Genomic DNA, 20,501 nt, shown 5'->3' with positions numbered 1-20,501 from the left:
GAGTGCAAGCTTTTGCTGAAGAATTGTTCCTACGGCCGTTCTGTGTCTTTTTTTTAAAAAATCGCCCGGCAATTTCAGCTGACAACGGGGACGGATTTCACGTAGGTGACAGGTAAAAGGAAGCCGTTTATTTTTATGTATAAAAGTGTTTCTTAAGATGCCTTTAGTTCACATTTTAAGTTGCGAAGCGGTGATTTAGTCCCCATACGAACCGGCAGTATTTTTCATGCCGATATGGGGGTCTAAATCACTGCAACCGCAATGTTCCAAATGGCCGCGTTCCAGAAAAACCCACTCGCAAGTTGATTTAAATGGCCATTAATTTGCAGGTATTAAACATTAAATTCCTTCCATTTGGCCCAGCGGCGACTCGGCTACACCCGCGATGCTAGAGACCTGCGCCCGACCCCGACCCAGTGGAGCAGCACGAAGCATAAAGCACTCACTTAAACGAAGGTCTGATAAACAAAGATAGACATAGCAGATCCGCTCCCTCCAATGTTTATCTCCAGTGACCTATAGCCTGGGCATGCACAGTCGGAATACCGAAAACCAACCTCTTCCCATACTCACTCTCTTATTATAACCAACATTTAAATAATCTCCTGTATTGAAAGAGGAAATCAAGCATTTGTAATCTTCTGGCAAACATGTGCTGAACTAATTCAGTTTCTACTTTAAATTCATATTCTATCCTTGGATGTACATTTCTATTATAGAGGGGTTGTACGTAAGGTCACTGGGTCATAGGGCTTGACGAACGGAGCCGCTCAATCCATGTGGAGGACATCCGTCACTTCCGGTATATGTTATTAATGCAAGAAACGCGTTCTTTCCTACCTGTTAAAAACCTCCAAAATGTTGAATTTTTGCGCTGAAAAATATTGTGGAAGTCAGGGTAAGTGTGAGAGACATGTATCCAACTTCAGAATTCCAAAAGTGAAGCGAAATGAAGGTAAAGAGAAGCGAGAGCTGAAGGGACAACAACAGCTAAAGTGCTTGGTAAACATTGGCTGTGCAGATATTGGAGTTGAAAATATTGTGAATATAAAAACCCACTTGAGAACCATGGGCGATTTAAAAAAATTACAGCCAGATTTATCACTTCTGAAACTTTTTAGATGCCAAAAGAATCAAGAAAAAACACAAATGATGCCTTAGTTGATGAAATGCAGTGAGCAAACGGCCAATGTTCACCAAGCACTTTGGCTGTTGTTGCCCCTTCAGCTCTCACTTCTATCTACCGTCGTTTCTCCTCATTTTTGGAATTCTGACGTAGGCTAAATGTCTCACACGCTTATCCCGATTTCCATCATTATTTACAGCGCAAAAATTGACAATTTCAGCGGGTTTTAACAGGCCCGCTACGCTGGAAACAATGATAAGTGCCTACCTGTAGTTCATCGCGTGTACTCCACTTGGCATAGCGTAGCAACAGTACAGGTCATGGGTCATGACCCGACTGCCGTGAAACCTCCCTATAACTTCCTATAAGCTTCCCACCAGCTGTATTTCTACAATTCTATCGAGAAATCTTAGTACATACAGTACATCTATATTAGAAGAATCTGTGTAATGAATCAGCACTCATTTTGTAATTCCACTTTCTTTTATCAGGTTTTTCACTTGATGATATGCTTCCAATCTTAAAAAAATCCAAATTCCAGAATATTGATTATCTGTGCATTGATGTAAAAGGTGCAACACAAACTACCCTAACTGATCTGAAGAAAGAATTCATAAAGAAGCGTGATAGAAAACTACGTGCCATCAGGAAGGAGTTGAAAAATAAATTGGGCGTGAATGATTCTAAATTTATCATGAGGTTCATTGATAATGCTTTAAATAAAGCTGGTAAAAATCAAGGAAGGAGCTGCACGAGAACCAGAGAACAAACAGGTAAGAGAAACACAACCATTACTGGTTTTGGTTGGCTAATGCATGTTACATTATATTAATTGTCGAGTTGCTTTAAATTATAACATTGCAACGTTACAAAGCTCAGGTGTCTATTGTTGAAGGCACTATATTCTTTGATGTACATTAGAATGTATCAGCAAAGTGATGGTTAAGCGGCTACGGTAATAATTACAGGCAGAGACACCTGCAAAACATGTGGTTTACTGATTCTGCTATAGAAATAATAGTAGTAAATAAAAGGATGTATTTTAATCTATTGGCTTTGTATTGACGTTTTGAAGACCAATATAATTAATCTCACTTCTGCACTCTGTTGCCATATCACATAATTTTAAGTGATTTTAGCCTTTTGTAGTTATCAACATGTCCTAACCATTAGTTCTGTCTGAAGAAATTTTCTTCATGTCAGGTTCAGTCTGCAGTTACTGGAAATCTGTTTCCTCTGGTTAGTGTCCTTTAAACCATGGAAATAATGTCTCTGCATTTTATCTAAAGCATTAATGATTTTATTTTTTTCCTATCTATTCTTGGCTTTCATTGATCTGATGAGAACAAATTAATTCTCTCCAATCTATTTATATTACTGTCATTCCTCATAGAAACATAGAAAATAGATGCAGGAGTAGGCCATTCGGCCCTTCGAGCCTGCATCGCCATTCAATATGATCATGGCTGATCATCCAACTCAGTGCATTAATCCAGTACATTAATCCCAAATCCTCTTCAAAACTTCATTTTCCTTCCTAAAGTGTACTGCCTAGAATTGGACACAATAGCCAGTTATGACTGAGCTAGTGTTTTAAAATTCTTGACCTTTGGACTCAATGGTTCCGTTTATGACATCAAGGAACCAATAACAATATTTTAACCCCTCTGTAATTTGCAATTGAAATCTTATCCCAAGCTAAGGTCATTAACAAGTATCCAAACAATAGAGATCTCATTTCACTACTCTGTAGACTGCACGATATACCTTCTATACACTATTCACTGCAAAACTTGGTTTCTTTCACATCTGCTCAGCTGCTTCCACATGATTGTTCTGTGCAACATTGATAAGCTATGGAGCAGTTACATGCTAATGTTATTTTGATAGCATTTCCCAACCTGCAATCATGAACCGCTGACCATAGTAACGGATATGTAGGAATTTAATTATATAAAGTTCACTTTCAAGTCAAACATCATGCTGACTTTGGAAAATATTGCTATGTCTTTTTCAAATTCCTGAAACCTCCCAGCAGTACTGTGGGAGCGCCTTCATCACATAGAATGCAATGATTCAAAAGGTGTCTCGCTACTACTCTCTCAAGGCAAATATATAGCTAACAAATCCTGGCCCCTCCAACGATGTCTAAATCTCCTGATGTAATTAAAAAACACAGACACGTACATTTTCAACCTCTCACTGCCTTGTCAAAACAGCTAACGTTGGACACAAGGAATTGCAGATGTTGGTTTACAGAAAAAAACCAAAGTGCTGAAATAACTCAGTGGGTAGTTAACTGGCTTGATCGCATCCCCTCCCATTGTAGATCTTTATGGATTCTGACATCAAGCAAGGTCTAGCCAGCAACAAGAATGCTGTCATAGCTGAGAGTGGTCCCTCCTGTCCCTAAACAAAAAAACAAAAATATGTACTAGACGTTGAGTAGGAGACTATAATAATATGGAGTCAATGCATATTCTGCTTGTTGCACCCAAATGGTACTGATGAATTTAGCACGAGAACAAACTACTTTGTTGGGTTTTCATAAATTCTGAACTAAAATTGCAGGGAAGAAGAGAAAGAAAATCCAGCACAAAACATTAAGAAAACCAGAAGACTCTTGTATGGTTGAGATTCCAGGGAGGACAATGCAGCAGCCACAATCTTTTCTGGAGGTGAAACACCCATCGGATTCCCAAGCAGAAGAGCTGGAGGCAAGTTATAAGCCTCCTTTGAAGCAAATGAAAATCTTGAACTACAGCAAACAGAAGAAAGTGTTTGAGAAAATACAACCCACAGTATCCACAGTACAAGCCACAGATGCAGCCCAGCCAAAATCCAAGGAGAAGAATGTGAAAACAAAAGGGAAACAAAGTAAGTTTTATTTTACTTGAAGCCATTTTCATGAAACATTGAGTTGTCAGGTGAGAACAGAAATCTAGACCATGAAAGAAGAAGTAATCCTTGGATAATTCCTCTTCAATTTCCTCAACTAGTATGTCACTTTGAACTTAATTAATGCAAATAAGATACCTACTGTATCAAAGCGAGGATATCATTAGGGGTGACCTTATAGATAGAGGTCTTGAGAGGTTTAAAGAGAGAGGTGCTTGGTAAAGTCAATCTAAGCTTTTAAAGAAAGTTGAAAGGCTTTTATGCATTTGATAAGGTCAACATGGGAAGATTTTCCACATGTGGGACTCTAAAGATAGTTACTAATAAATCAAATAAAAAATTCAGGGGAATCCTTTTTTCGTCTAGGGAGTAGTTGGATTGTGGAATCTACTGTGTAGAACAGTTGCGGTGAAAAGCACAGTTACACTTAAGAAGAAGCTAAAGAAAAAATGTGGGTGGATGAGTAGAATAATATGATGATGAAGAAGTAAGTAATATAAAAAGTGAGAGACTATTATATAGGGCAGTAAAAATTTCTACTGAATAACATTATTATATCAGAATTAAAATTATTTGTTTTATTCACTCAGGCAATCTTACACATCCTATAATACAATTATTGTGGTATGTTACTGAAACATAGGTTGCTAGATTGTAAATTTGACACCAATGATGCTGCTTTCACAGAGAGAAATAGATCATCAGTTGTAAACAATTTCATTTTCATGAATCTTAAATAGGATTCATAATTTAAGTTGCCAAACTTGGATTCCAGTCACAAGCAGCTATCAATTTAAAATTATTCCTAATTCATGGAGCAATGAAGTTTGAGAAATATATTTACTTGAGATTTTCTGGATATGGAATTACTGAGTGGGAGATTGCTGCAAGGGAGACACAAAGTGCTACAATAACTCAGCAGGTCAGGCAGCATCTCTGGAGAACATGGATAGGTTATGTTTCGTGTTGGGACCTCCCTTCAGACTTCAATCTATCCATATTTTCAAGAAATACTACCTGACCCACTGGGTTACTCCAGCATTTTGTGTCTTTTTTTTTGTAAACCAGCACCTGCAATTCCTTGTTTCTACTCCTTGCAAGGGAGAATTTTTTATTTTTTTTAAACAAAGTAATTTAAAATTCATGGGAATATAGCAGATCAGTGGGATTTACTTTGCATTCTAGTAGCCAAGACCACGGTTCCAACATGAAGAGTTGAATGGGTCTTTATTCTTTGCTGTAAACTGCTACTATATGAAACATCACATAACTCATTCTGTGATAAACATTCTGGAAGATTTTGAGGACACAAACATTTTTATTCATACTAGCGGTGAGGCAAATAATATTATGTAGATTTAGTTTAATTGAATAGCCTTATATATAATAGGATTATATAGTGATTTCATGCAATAACATACATTCAGATTTCAGATTTTGTGTGAGTAATGGTCAAATATATATGGATATAATTGAAAATAATGTATAGACTTGTGCTGTAGATTCACTATTCTGTGACGATTGTGTGAATACAGTCCAGAATAATAGAATGAGAGGTTTTAAAGGCAAGGCAAAATAGTTTTATTTTGTGTAGGAGGTGGATCTACATCACAAAACAACATGAAAAATCAAAACTTGGTAAAATACTTCCTTTGTTCACTGATGTCAAACCTTGATATGGATACGTTAATCTGCCTTGTAAAATGCTTTTGAAATTTAGTTTTGAAACCAATTGAGCTAAATTTCAGAAAAGAAGTCTAACATGCAGCCTGTACAATATATTCACATTTAGTGTGAATAACTGAGGATGTGTTTCTTTACCAAATTGTGACGAAGACAGAAGAACATCACTACCGGGGAAAGGCAAAGGACCTAGGGCAGTGTGCCCTCGATTATGTATGAGATTAGAGCATGTCAAGAAAATGAACGGCAGATGTCAGGTTGATAATGCAAATAGAATTCAGTCTGACTATAAAAAAGATCAGAAGGGGAATGGCAAAGGAAATAAAAAGTGAAGACAAAATATGAGGGTAGACAAATAGAAATAAAAGGGAACCCAATCTTCTGGCAGCACATAAATCGTAAACAGGTGCTACGAGTGAATGGAACTGATTGAGGACCTATTTAGGAAAAGGGGAGGTGCAACGAGACCTGGGTGTGTTTGTACATCAGTCACTGAAAGTAAGCATGCAGGTACAGCGGGCAGTGAAGAAAGCTAATGGCATGTTGGCCTCCATTGCGAGAGGATTTGAGTTTAGGAGCAAGGAAGTCCTACTGCAGTTGTACAGGGCCCTGGTGAGACCGCACCTGGAGCATTATATGCAATTTTGATCTCCTAATTTGAGGAAGGACATTATTACTAATGAGGGAGTGAAGCGTAGGTTCATCAGGTTAATTCCCGTGTCGGCGGGACTGACATATGATGAAAGAATGGGTCGATTGGGCTTGTATTCACTGGAGTTTAGAAGGATGAGAGGGAATCTTATAGAAAACTATAAAATTCTTAAAGGATTGGACAGGCTAGATGCAGGGAAATGTTCCCCATATTGGGGGAGTCCAGACCAGGAATCACAGATTAAGAATAAGGGGTAGGCCATTTAGGACTGAGACGAGGAAACACTCCTTCACCCAGAGAGTTGTGAATCTGTGGAATTCTCTGCCACAGAAGGCAGTGGAGGGCAATCCACCGGATGTTTTCAAGAGAGAGATAAAGCTCTTAGGGCTAAAAAATCAAGGGATATGGGGAAAAAGCAGGAATGGGGAACTGATTTTAGATGATCAACCATGATCATATTGAATGGCGGTGCTGGCTCGAAGGGCCGAATGGCCTACTCCTGCACCTATTTTTCTATGTTTCTATGTTTTTATTTATGAAGCAGAGATCAGGACTGACATATTAATGATACATCTGCTGTCACAGTTATTGTAAAAGGGTAAAATAATGAGGAGTCACGGGAAAGACAGATTTACTTAAGGCTTATATCACCAGACAGACAGAGCACATCCCGTTGCTGAAGAAAGTAAGAGTGAGATTATGGAGATTCTCATCATAACTGTGGCACAGTGGCACAGCTGGTAGAGCTCATGTCTCAAAACACTAGAGACCGTGTTCAATCCTGACCTCGGGTCAGTGAGGATCTTGCAAGTTCCTCCGGTTGCTCCGGTTTCCTCTCACATCCGAAAGACGTGTGGGTTTGTTAGTTAATTGGCCTCTAAATTGTCCTTAGTATGTAGGGAGTGGATGAGAAAGTTGGATAACATGGAACTATTGTGGATAGGTGATGGATGGTCAGCGTGGACTCGGTGGGCCGAAAGGCCTGTTACCATGGTGTTCCCATGCCATATGGAAAATAGTAATATTTAAGGACACTAACAGTCACATGGATAAATATGAATTAACTTATAGATTGGTTAAAAAAAAATCAAATAACTGAAGAGATGAACGAGCGAACATCCTAAACACCACATGATGAACTTCACAGCAAGATTGAAGGCATGGAATAAAATAAAAGGCTACATAGATAAGAAAATGGTTTAGGGTCAGGAAACAGAATGTTATTATGAGCATTTGATTATTAGCCTGAGTGAAATTATACCATGACGTTCCATCGGGTTGTTCCAGCGAATAATTCCACAATTTGCAGTCAACTCATGACTTAAGGCAGCACAGTGGTGCAGCTGGTAGAGCTGCTGTCTCACAGTGCCTGAGACCCAGGTTTGATTCTGACCCCAGATGCTGTCTGTGTAAAGTTTGCATGATTTCCCTGTCACTGCATGGGTTTCCTCCAGGTATTCTGGTTCATAAAGATCTGTTCCGCCTGGTCCGCCAAAGTAGACTTTCCATGAAGGATGAGCATGGCCCACAGGTTGAACTGGACGACATGTTAGCAGTTGCAAGGGTATACTATAGCTATACTGCATACTCTATTCTGCATTCTGGTTATTTATCTTTTACACCATTTGATATACTCATGTATGCTATTATTTACAGAGACTCGGAGATAACATGTGGAAAAAAGCCCATCGGCTCATTGAGTGCACGCCGACCAGTGATCATCTGTTCACTCTAGTTCTATGTTATCCTGTTTTCACATTTTATACACTAGGGGAAATTTATAATGAACCTACAAAATCGCACGTATTTAGAATATGGGAGGAAACTGGAGCACCTGAAGGAAACCCACGCTGTGCTGGGGAGAACGTACACACTCCGCACAGACAGCACCTGAAGTCAGTATTGAACCGGGGTCACTGTGTGTTGTGTGGCAGCAGCTCTGCCACTGTGATGTCCTATTTGCTGATAGCGACCACATATTTATCACGGATAGAAACATAGAAAATAGGTGCAGGAGTAGGCCATTCGGCCCTTCGAGCCTGCACCGCCATTCAATATGATCATGGCTGATCATCCAACTCAGTATCCTGTTCCTGCCTTCTCTCCATACCCCCTGATCCCTTTAGCCACAAGGGCCACATAACTCCCTCTTAAATATAGCCAATGAACTGGCCTCAACTACCTTCTGCGGCAGAGAATTCCAGAGATTCGCCACTCTCTGTGTGAAAAAAAGTTTTCTTCATCTCGGTCCTAAAAGATTTCCCCCTTATCCTTAAACTGTGACCCCTTGTTCTGGACTTCCCTAACATCGGGACCAATCTTCCTGCATCTAGCCTGTCCAACCCCTTAAGAATTTTGTAAGTTTTTATAAGATCCCCCCTCAATCTTCTAAATTCTAGCGAGTACAAACCAAGTCTATCCAGTCTTTCTTCATATGAAAGTCCTGACATCCCAGGAATCAGTCTGGTGAACCTTCTCTGTACTCCCTCTATGGCAAGGATGTCTTTCCTCAGATTAGGAGACCAAAACTGTATGCAATACTCCAGGTGCGGTCTCACCAAGACCCTGTACAACTGCAGTGGAACCTCCCTGCTCCTATACTCAAAATGGGATGGGCTGGGATGTCCATTCCCAGCACATACATTCCACATCAGAAGGCCTCGTGCCATTTCTATTTAACTTTGGTTCTTTCCCTGAATGCTGAGTATTTGCAATATTCACAGACTCAACTTCCCTGTTCATTCAGATCAAGATTTGCAAAACGGCATTTAACCACCGATGTCTTGATTCTCACTTGATATCTGCTTAACGCTAATACTTCCCACAGAATACAAATACAATCATAAATAGTGTCTGATTCTTGCAAAGCAACTTTGCATCCAAACTTTTTTAGAATTTTTTAGACTACCTGTTTTGAAATATTCTCAATTGATTTAATTATTTTAAATGCCCTGCTGCCTTTCTAGGATTCAAATACACAATGGAATTCTGATTGCTAGTTCAGAAACTTAACTACCAAATCGCCATTTCTCATCTCAATCCACTGGAATATTAAGTGTCTTTAATTCATAGAAGATTATTTGCATCTCACTTGCCTCGCTACATGAAAAATCAAATATCTTCCATTCTTTCTGCTTTATATTTTCATTGGGTATTTCATTTTAATTTGTTCCTAATTTTTTTTCCATTAACCTTCTCTATTTTTGCAAAACTTGGCATCCTGCTTAAATATTCAGTACTTTTTATTCTATCAGCCAGTAGAAACTGTATGATAGTGTGGCATTTCTTACCAAGGTCTACGTCCACCTTTGATGTGAGCACAAAGCGAAGCTGGATTAGTCCATACTGGCTCTTGAGTCTGTTCTGACAATCAATAAGATTATTACTTTCCTGTCCAATCCCCATATCTCTTGATCCCTTTGTGTTTGATCTTAGTATTGAGTGTATTCAATGATTGAGCATGTCCAGTTCCTGATGGAAAAGAATTCCTAAGATTCATAGCCCTTTGAAGAAAGAATGTTTTCCTTATCTCAGTCCAAAGTGATTGACTCTTTGTGTGAGACAATGTTATAGCAGTTTATTAAAGACAAATTGCCCGCAACCATTTCAGAACAAAGGCAAGCAAATAACAAAGTAGTGTGCTACATGAATCTTGAAATTAATTAGCTTCACTAAAACAGCATATATAGTATAACACTATATTGATTTTAATCTAGAGTCCATGAACCTGTCTGCATCTGCTGCAAAAGTAACATCAATATCAGTATCAAGAAGTCAATGTTTTGTTATTCAACCATCAGTTGCTTCTGTGCTTCTTTTTCCGATGTATGTGCATCATTCTATTGTTAAAACCCCTGTCTCACGGTGCGAGTCCACCCACGAGTGATCCCGAGTTTAAAACAAATCAAACTCGTGGTAATCACGTAGAAATAACGTAATGGGAACGTCGGAACTCGTAACGCTAACGGCAGGTACTCGGGAAACTTGTTAACTCGTGAAAATCTTTCAACATGATGAAAGATTTCCACGAGTCAAATTTACTCTTGAATTTTGAATACATTTTAAACTTTTAAACTCGTTGTAAGAACGTAGTAGCCCGTGAGTTTACCGTAGTGACTCGTGAGTCTACCGTGGGCACTCTTTAACTCAGCGGGACAGGCAGCATCTCTGGAGAGAAGGAATGGGTGACGGGATGACGTTTCCAAAATTCTGCGGCGTCTTTGTGATATTCCAGCATTGTGTGTTCATTTTTTGTCAACCAGCATCTGCCCTTTCTTGTGTATGACATTATTTGTACTCGTGGAAATCTTTCATCATGTTGTTTAATACAATCATCCCCTCCAAGCTGGTTACCAAGCTCGCAGAACTGGGTGTCTGCGCAGCCCTCTGCAATTGGATCCCTGACTTCCTCATTCACAGACCACAGTCTGTTCGTATTGGTGGAACTGTGTCAGCCTCGATAACAATCAGCACGGAAGCACCTCAAGGCTGCGTGCTCAGCCCCCTGCTGTACTCTATACTCATGACTGTGTAGCCGGTCATAGTGCAAACTCCATCATCAAGTTTGCTGACGACACCACTGTTGTGGGACTTATCACTGATGGAGATGAGTCAGAGTATAAAGGAGAGATCGACCGACTGACCAAATGGTGCCAGCACAATAACCTGGCTTCAACACCAGCAAAACCAAGGAACTGATTGTGGACTTTAGAAGGGGTAGAATGGGGACCTACAGTTCCGCTTATATCAATGGGTCAATTGTGGAAAGGGTCAAGAGCTTCAAATTCCTGGGCGTGCGCATCTCTGAAGATCTCTCCTGGTCCGAGAACACTGATGCAATCATAAAGAAAGCACATCAGCGCCTCTACATCCTGAGAAGATTACGGAGAGTCGGTATGTCAAGGAGGACTCTCTTGAACTTCTACAGGTGCACAGTAGAGAGCATGCTGACCGGTTGCATCATGGCTTGGTTCGGCAACTTGAGCACCCAGGAGCGCGAAAGGCTGCAAAAAGTAGTAAACACTGCCCAGTCCATCATCGGCTCGGACTTCCCTACCATCGAGGGGATCTATCGCAGTCGCTGCCTCAAAGAGGCTGGGGGCATCATCAAGGACCCACACCATCCTGGCCACACATTCATCTCCCCACTACCTTCAGGTAGAAGGTACAGGAGCCTTAAATCTGCAACATCCAGGTTTAGGAATAGCTACTTCCCCACAGCCATCAGGCTTTTAAACTAAACTCAAACAAAACTCTGAACATTAATAGCCCATTGCACTTTATCTGTTTATTTATTTATGTGTGTGTATATATATATATATATTCAATGGTATATGGACACACTGATCTGTTCTGTATTCATGCCTACTATATTCTGTTGTGCTGAAGCAAAGCAAGAATTTCATTGTCCTATCTGGGACACATGACAATAAACTCTCTTGATTCTTGATTCTTGGAGTTCTTTGTTCTTTTCTGCCTCGTGTATAGATTGTGGGATACTAAGGCATTCAATGGATGTACAGTGAATGCAGGAAAATGACACAGAGGGTATATGATTAGCTATGATCTAATTGAATGGCAAATCGACAGGAGCCAAGTTGTTACTCCTGCTTTTATTTCCTGCATTCAGTCAAGATTAGCTTGAACAAAACTCAACTGAGTCTTTTAGAATGAGTAATTCATTAGGTGTATAACTGCCATAGAACTTTTTGTTCTGTGATTAAGGTAGAAGTCTACCAACTGATATTTCCTTATCAATTTCTGGCATTCTTACATTGATTTCTTCAGTGTTCTTTTAATAATTGTCATAAAGTCGCATCACTTATTCTGGATCATATAAAGTTGTGCTTAACACCACCATTTTTCATTAAATCTTCACCCATAAAAATAATCAACGCAAGGCTTCTTGTCTAAGATTATCTCTTCTGGTGAACTGTGATACAAGAAAATAGATTATTTTTTTTCCAAAGTACGCTCTTTTGTATTAGAAGATCTGTCAAGTTTTGCCTCAATCCATTTTGAGTCCATATGTTTGAGTACTAAAGAGCCATCAATCTCTTTCTAAAAATAATCAATATGTACTTTTTGTAAAGGTCACATTGGCTATTTCCAACTCCACTAGTTAGGTGTACAATTCTGAAAAATAAATATATTTCTCAATTATTTCCTCAATATCTCTCAGTTTGAGGTAACAGGTAAAACCCTGACTTTTGTCTTGATGCTCTTAATTCCTAAATGTTCACTTTGAGGTTATTTGAAAATATGTCCCATTTAACACAACCTTGTCAACAACTCGTATTGTTGGTGTCTTCATCTGGACATTTGACTGGTCCAGTTTATGGTTTTTAATGATTTTTCACTGACCTATTTCTAGAATTGCATTTTTCTGCTCTTTTTGCTGATCCTTCATGCTGTAACTGGAAAATATCTTGCACCACTTTCAATGTAAAACCCATGCTTTAAGATCCTGTGACTGACAACTGCAATTCCATTTTGTTTGTAGCTTCTATATTTGTGTTATGACCAAAAAATGGCCCATCTCTGCAAACTCCACCAGGTTTGAATTACTGATTGCCAGAATTACTGATTTAGGACCAAGAGTTACTAATGAAGGTTTATGATCTGTGACTGAGGTCAAATGTCTGTCCAAAAGGAGATGATGAAACCTTTCATACTCTTTATCAACGAGCATTTTTTTCCTTTTTTTGTCAATATAAGTAATGCCAATGCAATTGCTTTCTCTTGAATGTCATCTGTGGTGTGACTAATTTCAGCTCCTGCTTCATAGTGGAAAGCTCCACATATGTTTCATAATGAAGAAGTAAAGACACATTTTCCATGTTCTTTTAAAATAAATCATTTGTCATATTCTTTCCTTCAATTCATTTCTTATTGTCCAGAAGCGGACATTGATGAAATGGCATTAGTGTTGTTCAAGATCTTACAAAAGGATGGCACACTATTGGACCATTCTAGAAATTATCTAAGTTGAGTCCAGGAAGTGCAGACGTTGAAAGCTTGTGTGGAACACAAAGTGCTGGAGAAACTGAGCGTGTTGAGCCGCATCTCTGGAGAACAAGGATAGGTGACACTGATCAATCTAAAGAAGGGTCCCAAACTGAAATGTCACCTATCCATGTCCTATAGTGATGCTGCCTGGTCCGCCAGCACTTTGTACTCTACCTTAAAAACAATCTAACCTCAGCAATGCTTCTGGGTTTCTTCACCTTCCACCTTCACAATTGTTGCTACTTTTTTTATTTCAATCCACTGGCATTATTTTAACATAAACTACTTTCTGTATAAATATCTTTTGAACTTTACATTATATTTACATTGTCATCTGAGCATTTCTTTAGTATTTGAAAATGTTCTTAGGCATTTGCAACTTCTGGTACATTATCATGGTTGCCTAGAAACCGATCTATACAGTCTACTATTTTGTCCAAGAGACATTTACAGTGATTATTTTGTACTATAATATAATTTCATATTGAAGCAAAGACATTTTTCTCATTTGTTAAATACTTCTGACTCAACTGCTTTGTCAAGTGCTTTCTTCGGTTTCACCTTGTATTTTCTGTATAGTTTTACAACCACATCTGCTTCAGCGCTACAATAGCTGGCATTACCCATTCATTATAATCTAACCAGAATTTCATTGTGATCTAAATTTATCAACCTTTTGTCCACTTTAGTTTAGTTTAGAGATACAGCGAGGGAAACAGGCCCTTCAGCCCACCAAGTCCACACCAACCAGCGATCCACACATTAACACGATCCTACCTACACACACTAGGGACAATTTACACTTATACCAAGCCAATTTACCTACATGCCTGTACATCTTTGGAGTGTGGGAGGAAACCAAAGATCTCAGAAAAAAACCCATGCGGTCATGGGGAGAACGTGCAAACTCCGTGCAGACAGTACCCATAGTTGGGATTGAACCCAGGTTTCAGGTGCTGCAAGCGCTGTAAGGCAGCAACTCTACCGCTGTGCCACCGTGCAAAGTAATATTTTATATCTGCCTTTGAATATATACTCTAAAATATCTAGAACATAGAACAGTACAGAACAGGAACAGGCCCTTTGGCCCACCATATATGTGCCGATCATAATGCAAATTAAAACTAGACATGTCTGCTTGTTCGCAATCTGTATATGTTTATTTGCTGCTTGTTCATGTGTCTGCCTACATTGCTTCTTAAATGTTGTGTTCTACCACCTCCCCTGGCAGTATGTTCTAGGCACCTACCATTCCCCATGTAAAAAAGCATTTACCTCGCCTATCTCCTTTAAATATTTTCCCTCTCACCCTTAACCTTATGCCTTCTAGTGTTTGTTATTTCCACCCTGGGAAAAATAATCTGACCAGCTACCCAGTCTAGGTTTCTCATATAATTTTTATAAACTTCCATCTGGTCACCCCTCAGACAAAATAATCCAAGTTTGCCCAACCTTTCCTTATAACTAATACCAAACTCCAAACCAGGGAGCAACTTGGTGAACCTCTTCAGCATCCTATCCAAAGCCTCCACACATTTCCTATCCTTGTCTTTTAATCTGTCATAATCATTATCATTCTCGAACTTGACCGCACATCTCGCCAATAATATATCCGCTGATTCTGAAAATCAGCGTCGAGCAGTTCTCTCCAGTCTGGTTTCAACTTTCTGAGCCAGTTCCTGCCCAATGCCATTTGATTACAATGTCAGTTACAATATTTTAGTATTTCTATCTGATGTCTTTGTGATGTACAGAGCATTTCATTCAGCCTGTAGCCTTCAATATTTTGCCTGAATGCTTTCCAGTTTGCTGTATTCTTCATTAGTGGTGCATGGCTGAACTTCTTTAATAGGTAATATTTCCCATAATTAAACAATCCGCTGCTATACCATTGCACTGACCATTTATCTGTGCTTTTGATTTGAAGTTATTTTGCTTTCCACCACGGAAAGCATAAATGTTTTGTAAGCTAAGTTCCATTGTTCCTGAGCATGTTGAGTCACATACAAAAAGTAATCCTCCGTCAGTTTCGCCACCTCCAACGTGACCCCACTACTCGCCACATCTTCCCATCTCCCCCCATATCTGCCTTCCGCAAAGACCGCTCCCTCCATAACTCCCTTGTCAATTCTTCCCTTCCCTCTCGGTCCACCCCCTCCGCGGGCACTTTCCCTTGCAACCGCAAGAGATGCAACACTTGTCCCTTTACCTCCCCCCTCGACTCCGTTCAAGGACCCAAGCAATCGTTCCAGGTGCGACAGAGGTTTACCTGCATCTCTTCCAACCTCATCTATTGCGTCCGCTGCTCTAGATGTCAGCAGATCTATATCGGTGAGACCAAGCGGAGGTTGGGCGATCGTTTCGCCGAACACCTCCGCTCGGTCCGCAATACCCAAGCTGACCTCCCGGTGGCTCAGCACTTCAACTCCCCCTCCCACTCCGTCTCCGACCTCTCTGTCCTGGGTCTCCTCCATGGCCACAGCGAGCAGCACCGGAAATTGGAGGAACAGCACCTCATATTCCGTTTGGGGAGTCTGCACCCTGGGGGCATGAACATCGAATTCTCCCAATTTTGTTAGTCCTTGCTGTCTCCTCCCCTTCCTCAGCCCCCCTGCTGTCTCCTCCCACCCTCCAGCCTTCTGGCTACTCCTCCTTTTCCCTTTCTTGTCCCCACCCACCCCCGCCCCCGATCAGTCTGAAGAAGGGTTTCGGCCCGAAACGTTGCCTATTTCCTTCGCTCCATAGATGCTGCTGCACCCGCTGAGTTTCTCCAGCTTTTTTGTGTAACCTTCGATTCTCCAGCATCTGCAGTTCCCTCTTAAACCCCATTGTTCCTATTGGTTTTACTAACATACATTTATATGTGAATATGTATATATACACACTGAACCTTTTTTCTCCCGTTGTGTACTATGTTTACATATTCTGTTGTGCTGCAGCAAGTAAGAATTTCATTGTCCTATCTGGGACATATGACAATAAAACACTCTTGACCTCTTCTTCTTGATGTGTAAAAACATATATATGAAGAAAGCACATTACTAGAGATGCTTTAATTATCCACTTTGGCTTTAGATCTGAATGCAGAGGATATGTGTTCTTCTGACAATTACAATGTTTTACAATTTTATATTGACATCCATGCAGTGGATTAAATCTGTAATGACAATCTGTACCAATTACACAGGTTATGGCTGACTACATTAATCAGCCAAACTGATGGGCTTTGGATTTCCATTGCAAATCTCGTCTTTGCAACCATTCTAATTGTAATCTGCTTTAATATTTTGCACTGAATGAAAATCTTTTTCATTTAACAAGGTCATCTTCAGGGCAGTTGTAGTTTACTTGCAAGATCACATGTGAGATTCTATATATTTAACATTTGATTAAATAAACTTACATTGCATGATCTCAAAATTGTTGAAGCTGTTGTGTTGAGATATATCGTTCAATAGAATCATCCACTTGATTTCAGTCCCACTTGACTAAGCTAAATTATTTATTCAACTCCATCTACCTCTGGACATACATGCATGCTTACATACATCATTGCTCTATCATGCAATTAGATATACTATATTCACACACAGTTATAAGTGTAGAAATATTGGTTATGGTATTGATCACCCTTTGGGATGCCTGAAAATATTGGCCAACAGCAGCCTGATAGGTAGGCGGCGCGGCTCTGGCCAGCAGCGGCCTCTGCAGCCTGTCCGCGTTTTTATTATTTTTGTCTGTGTTTTTATGTAGTGTTTGTTATTTTTTGTTGGGGTGTGTGTGTAGGGGGGCGGGGGTGGGGTGGGAGGGGGGGGGGGAAACTTTTTGAATCTCTCCCTGCACTGGAGACCCGACCTTTTCTCGTCGGGTCTCAGTCGTCGTTGAGGCCGCAACGAGGAGCGGCCTCCAACAGGAAGAGACCGGGGACTCAGGTGCTGACTCACTGTTGCCGTCGCGGAGCTGGCCGAGTCCGGAGCGGTGGAGGAGCGCTGCTGCTGCTGATGCTGTTGCTGCTGCGGCGGCTGCTGCTGCTGCTGCTGCTGCTGCCGGAGAGTCGGAGGCTCTCTACAGGTCTGTGGACGACGGCGCCGGGAGCCCACGGCTCCCTGGGGGGAGACCGCTTTTCGGGGCTTCTGCGGCGGCGACTTCTCCCGCCCGAGTTGCGGGGTCGAAGAGCTCCTGGAGCGGGGCCTGACATCACTGCCCCGCGCGGCTGGCAGTGATGTCAGTTTATTTGGCCTTCCATCACAGATATGTGATGGATGTTTATGTTAAATGTAATTATTGTTGTGTCTGGGGTCTATTTGTATGTAATGTATGGCTGCAGAAACGGCATTTCGTTTGGACCTCCAGGGGTCCAAATGACAATTAAATTGACTCTGACTCTCTGACTCTGACTCTCTGACTCTGACTCTGATCTAGAGGTTGCAATAAAACATCCCACCTCTCACAGGAACTCAAACGTAACTATGAGTTCTCCTCCTCCCTCCGAAGACAGTTTTCCTTCTTCTTCCCCCCCCCCCCCCCCCCCCCCCCCCCCCCCCCCCCCCCCACCCTACATCAGTCTGAAGAAGGGTTTCGGCCCGAAACGTTGCCTATTTCCTTTGCTCCATAGATGCTGCTGCACCCGCTGAGTTTCTCCAGCACTTTCGTCTACCTTCGATTTTCCAGCATCTGCAGCTCCTTCTTAAACAGTAACTATGTGAAGTATTAGTTGTCTCTTTTCATTAATGTTCAATTAAAATCACTATTTCATAAAATTGCCTGTGAAACATTGACAAATACATTAGCAAACACAAATGATGAAAGTCTTGGCAGGCTTTTCTAGATCTTTTCTATCAGAATGAATTATATTGCAACATTTTTGAAATATTTTCCAAATTTTATAAAAGGTCAGAGTGCAAGTAAGTATATTGTATAAGTAAGTGCAATCGAACACGATATTGCCCATTGCTTGGCATCTTACCAATAATTCCGAAAACGAGTTGTGTGGTTGATTTTAAAATAATTTCCCCTATCTGAACCTGACTTGAACAGAGCAAAAAATGGTTGATTGTTGAATTTAAAAATGTAGGTCCTATGCATGGGGCTGCTATTAAACCTCTGCAGTTTTCTAATCAGAAATTAAAAATCAGGAATTTTATCATTAATCATCAAAATTAGTATAAATGGAGATTTCAGTTATTCACTCGCACTACACATCACAAGTGCTGAGAGACCCCCTATACAGAAATGCTGGTAATGTGCATGAGAGGCAAAAATGTTTTGCTGATTTGCATAATGCTTGTACTAAAACGAAGCATGTTCTTCACATAGGGCACAATAAGCAAGTTTTGGGATAGGTTGGGCAGACTAGGACTTTTCTCTTATAAGACCGATGAATGATCTTATAAAGGTGTAAACAATTGTGATGGTCATCAATAGAGTGAATGCACACAGTCCTTGTTCCCCCAGAGTCAGGGAATCAAAAACCAGAGGATATAAATTTAAGGTGATAAAGAACAGATTTAATAGGAACAGCTTTTAATAGGAGAAACTTTTTCTACACAGTGGGTGCTACATCTATAGAACAAACTGCTATAGGAAGTGCATGAGGAAGGTATAATAACAGCATTGAAAATACATCTGGACAGCTACATAGATTTAGTGGAAGATGAGCCGAATGTGGAAAATGGGACTAGCTTAGATGGGGCATCATTGTTGTCATGGACAAGTTGGGCTGAAGGGTTTGTTATCCATCTTGTATGACTATATGAATGTGCTTGATTTTGTATATATTACTGCAGTATACATTACAGTTTCAGGGCCATTCATTGAAATGTCTCCTTTTGATTTAAAAGTAACACCAGAAAAGAAAGTCAAGAAAGTAATTGCAGAAACAAAGCTTGAAGAGAAGAAACAAACCAGCACTCAGATGTCAGAGAGTTTACAGATGAAAAATCTTTCTGAGCAGGTGGTTTTACCAGAAAATACCAGGGTATCAAAGAAGAAATCGATCGTGAAGAGTGAGCAAAGAAAAAAAAATCTGGAAAGTAAGTATTATTTTTTTTGAAGACATTCTCATGAGGTTTTTAGTTGGCAGATGAGAAAATAAATCTAAAATATGAAAAAGATGTGAAAATTGATATCACGGCAGAATAGTTGAGCTGGAAAGGAACTGGATAAATTCTACAGTGCTAGGGATAGTTATTGGTGGGTATTAATTTATCATTAATGTCGCATGCACTGAGATGCTGCCAAAAGCATTGTTTGTGTGCTATCCAGTCAAATCATACTGCACATGAGAACAATTAAGCCAAACACAAGTACAACAGAGCACCAGAGTACTGAATACAGTGTTACAGCATTTTTGCGTTAGTTATAGAAAATAAGTTCAAGGTCGCCAATGAGGTTGGTTGAAAGATAAGGACTACACTGAGACTGTTTCTGAATCGGGCGATACAAGCTGTTGTATCTTATACATGACAAGAGGGAGGAAAAGAAGGGATGACTGGGGTGTAAGTGGTCTTTTTTAGATTAATTTAGTTTACATATACAGCACGTTAGCAGGCCCTTCGGCCCACTGAGTCTGCGCCGACCAGCGATCCCCGAACACGAACACTATCGTACACACACTAGGGCCAATTTACAAATTTATCATGCCAATTTGCCTACAAACCTGTACGTTTGGAGCGTGGGAGGAAACCGGTGTTCCCGGAGGAAACCCACGCAGGCCACGGGGAGAACGTACAAACTCCATACAAACAGCACTCATAGTCGAGATCAAACCCAGGTCTAGGGTTGTAAGGCAGCAATTCTACCAGCACCACAATACCGCCCTATTCATCTAGGCAGGATTATGTTACTTGTACGATAATACAACTGCAATATGCCACTGAGGTCTGGATTGCCCACATCTAGATTTGACACCTAAAGAGAGGAAATAACATTATTTTGATTGCTCTCATTTTGGATATGGCACAATTTTGTGGTTGTTTATTCCTGAGCTAACTGATTAGCATGCCAATGACGAGGTCATCAATTTAAAACGATCACTAATTCAGTGAGGAGAGAGATTTTGAGAAATATATTTACTTTGAGGTTTGCTGGCCTGCGGAATTCTTTGCCGCAGGGAATTGCTGAAAAGGACATCTT

The 20,501-nt window shown here is 40.4% G+C and overlaps 1 protein-coding gene across 2 annotated transcripts in view; it reads left to right on the top strand.

The window, feature by feature from the left end:
* Positions 1 to 20,501, top strand: part of zgc:174906 (uncharacterized protein LOC571548 homolog) — a 60,426-nt gene that overhangs the window by 25,746 nt on the left and 14,179 nt on the right. For both annotated transcript variants that reach the window (XM_055647982.1, XM_055647983.1), the window contains 3 exons: positions 1,618 to 1,899; positions 3,698 to 4,003; positions 19,208 to 19,399. In XM_055647982.1, the coding sequence (XP_055503957.1) occupies positions 1,618 to 1,899; positions 3,698 to 4,003; positions 19,208 to 19,399 (780 nt within the window). The remainder of the gene's footprint in view (positions 1 to 1,617; positions 1,900 to 3,697; positions 4,004 to 19,207; positions 19,400 to 20,501) is intronic.

This window comes from Leucoraja erinacea, chromosome 16 (assembly GCF_028641065.1).
Source record: "Leucoraja erinacea ecotype New England chromosome 16, Leri_hhj_1, whole genome shotgun sequence".
NCBI lineage: Eukaryota > Metazoa > Chordata > Chondrichthyes > Rajiformes > Rajidae > Leucoraja > Leucoraja erinaceus.
This window is presented reverse-complemented; position numbering and strand designations above follow the sequence as displayed.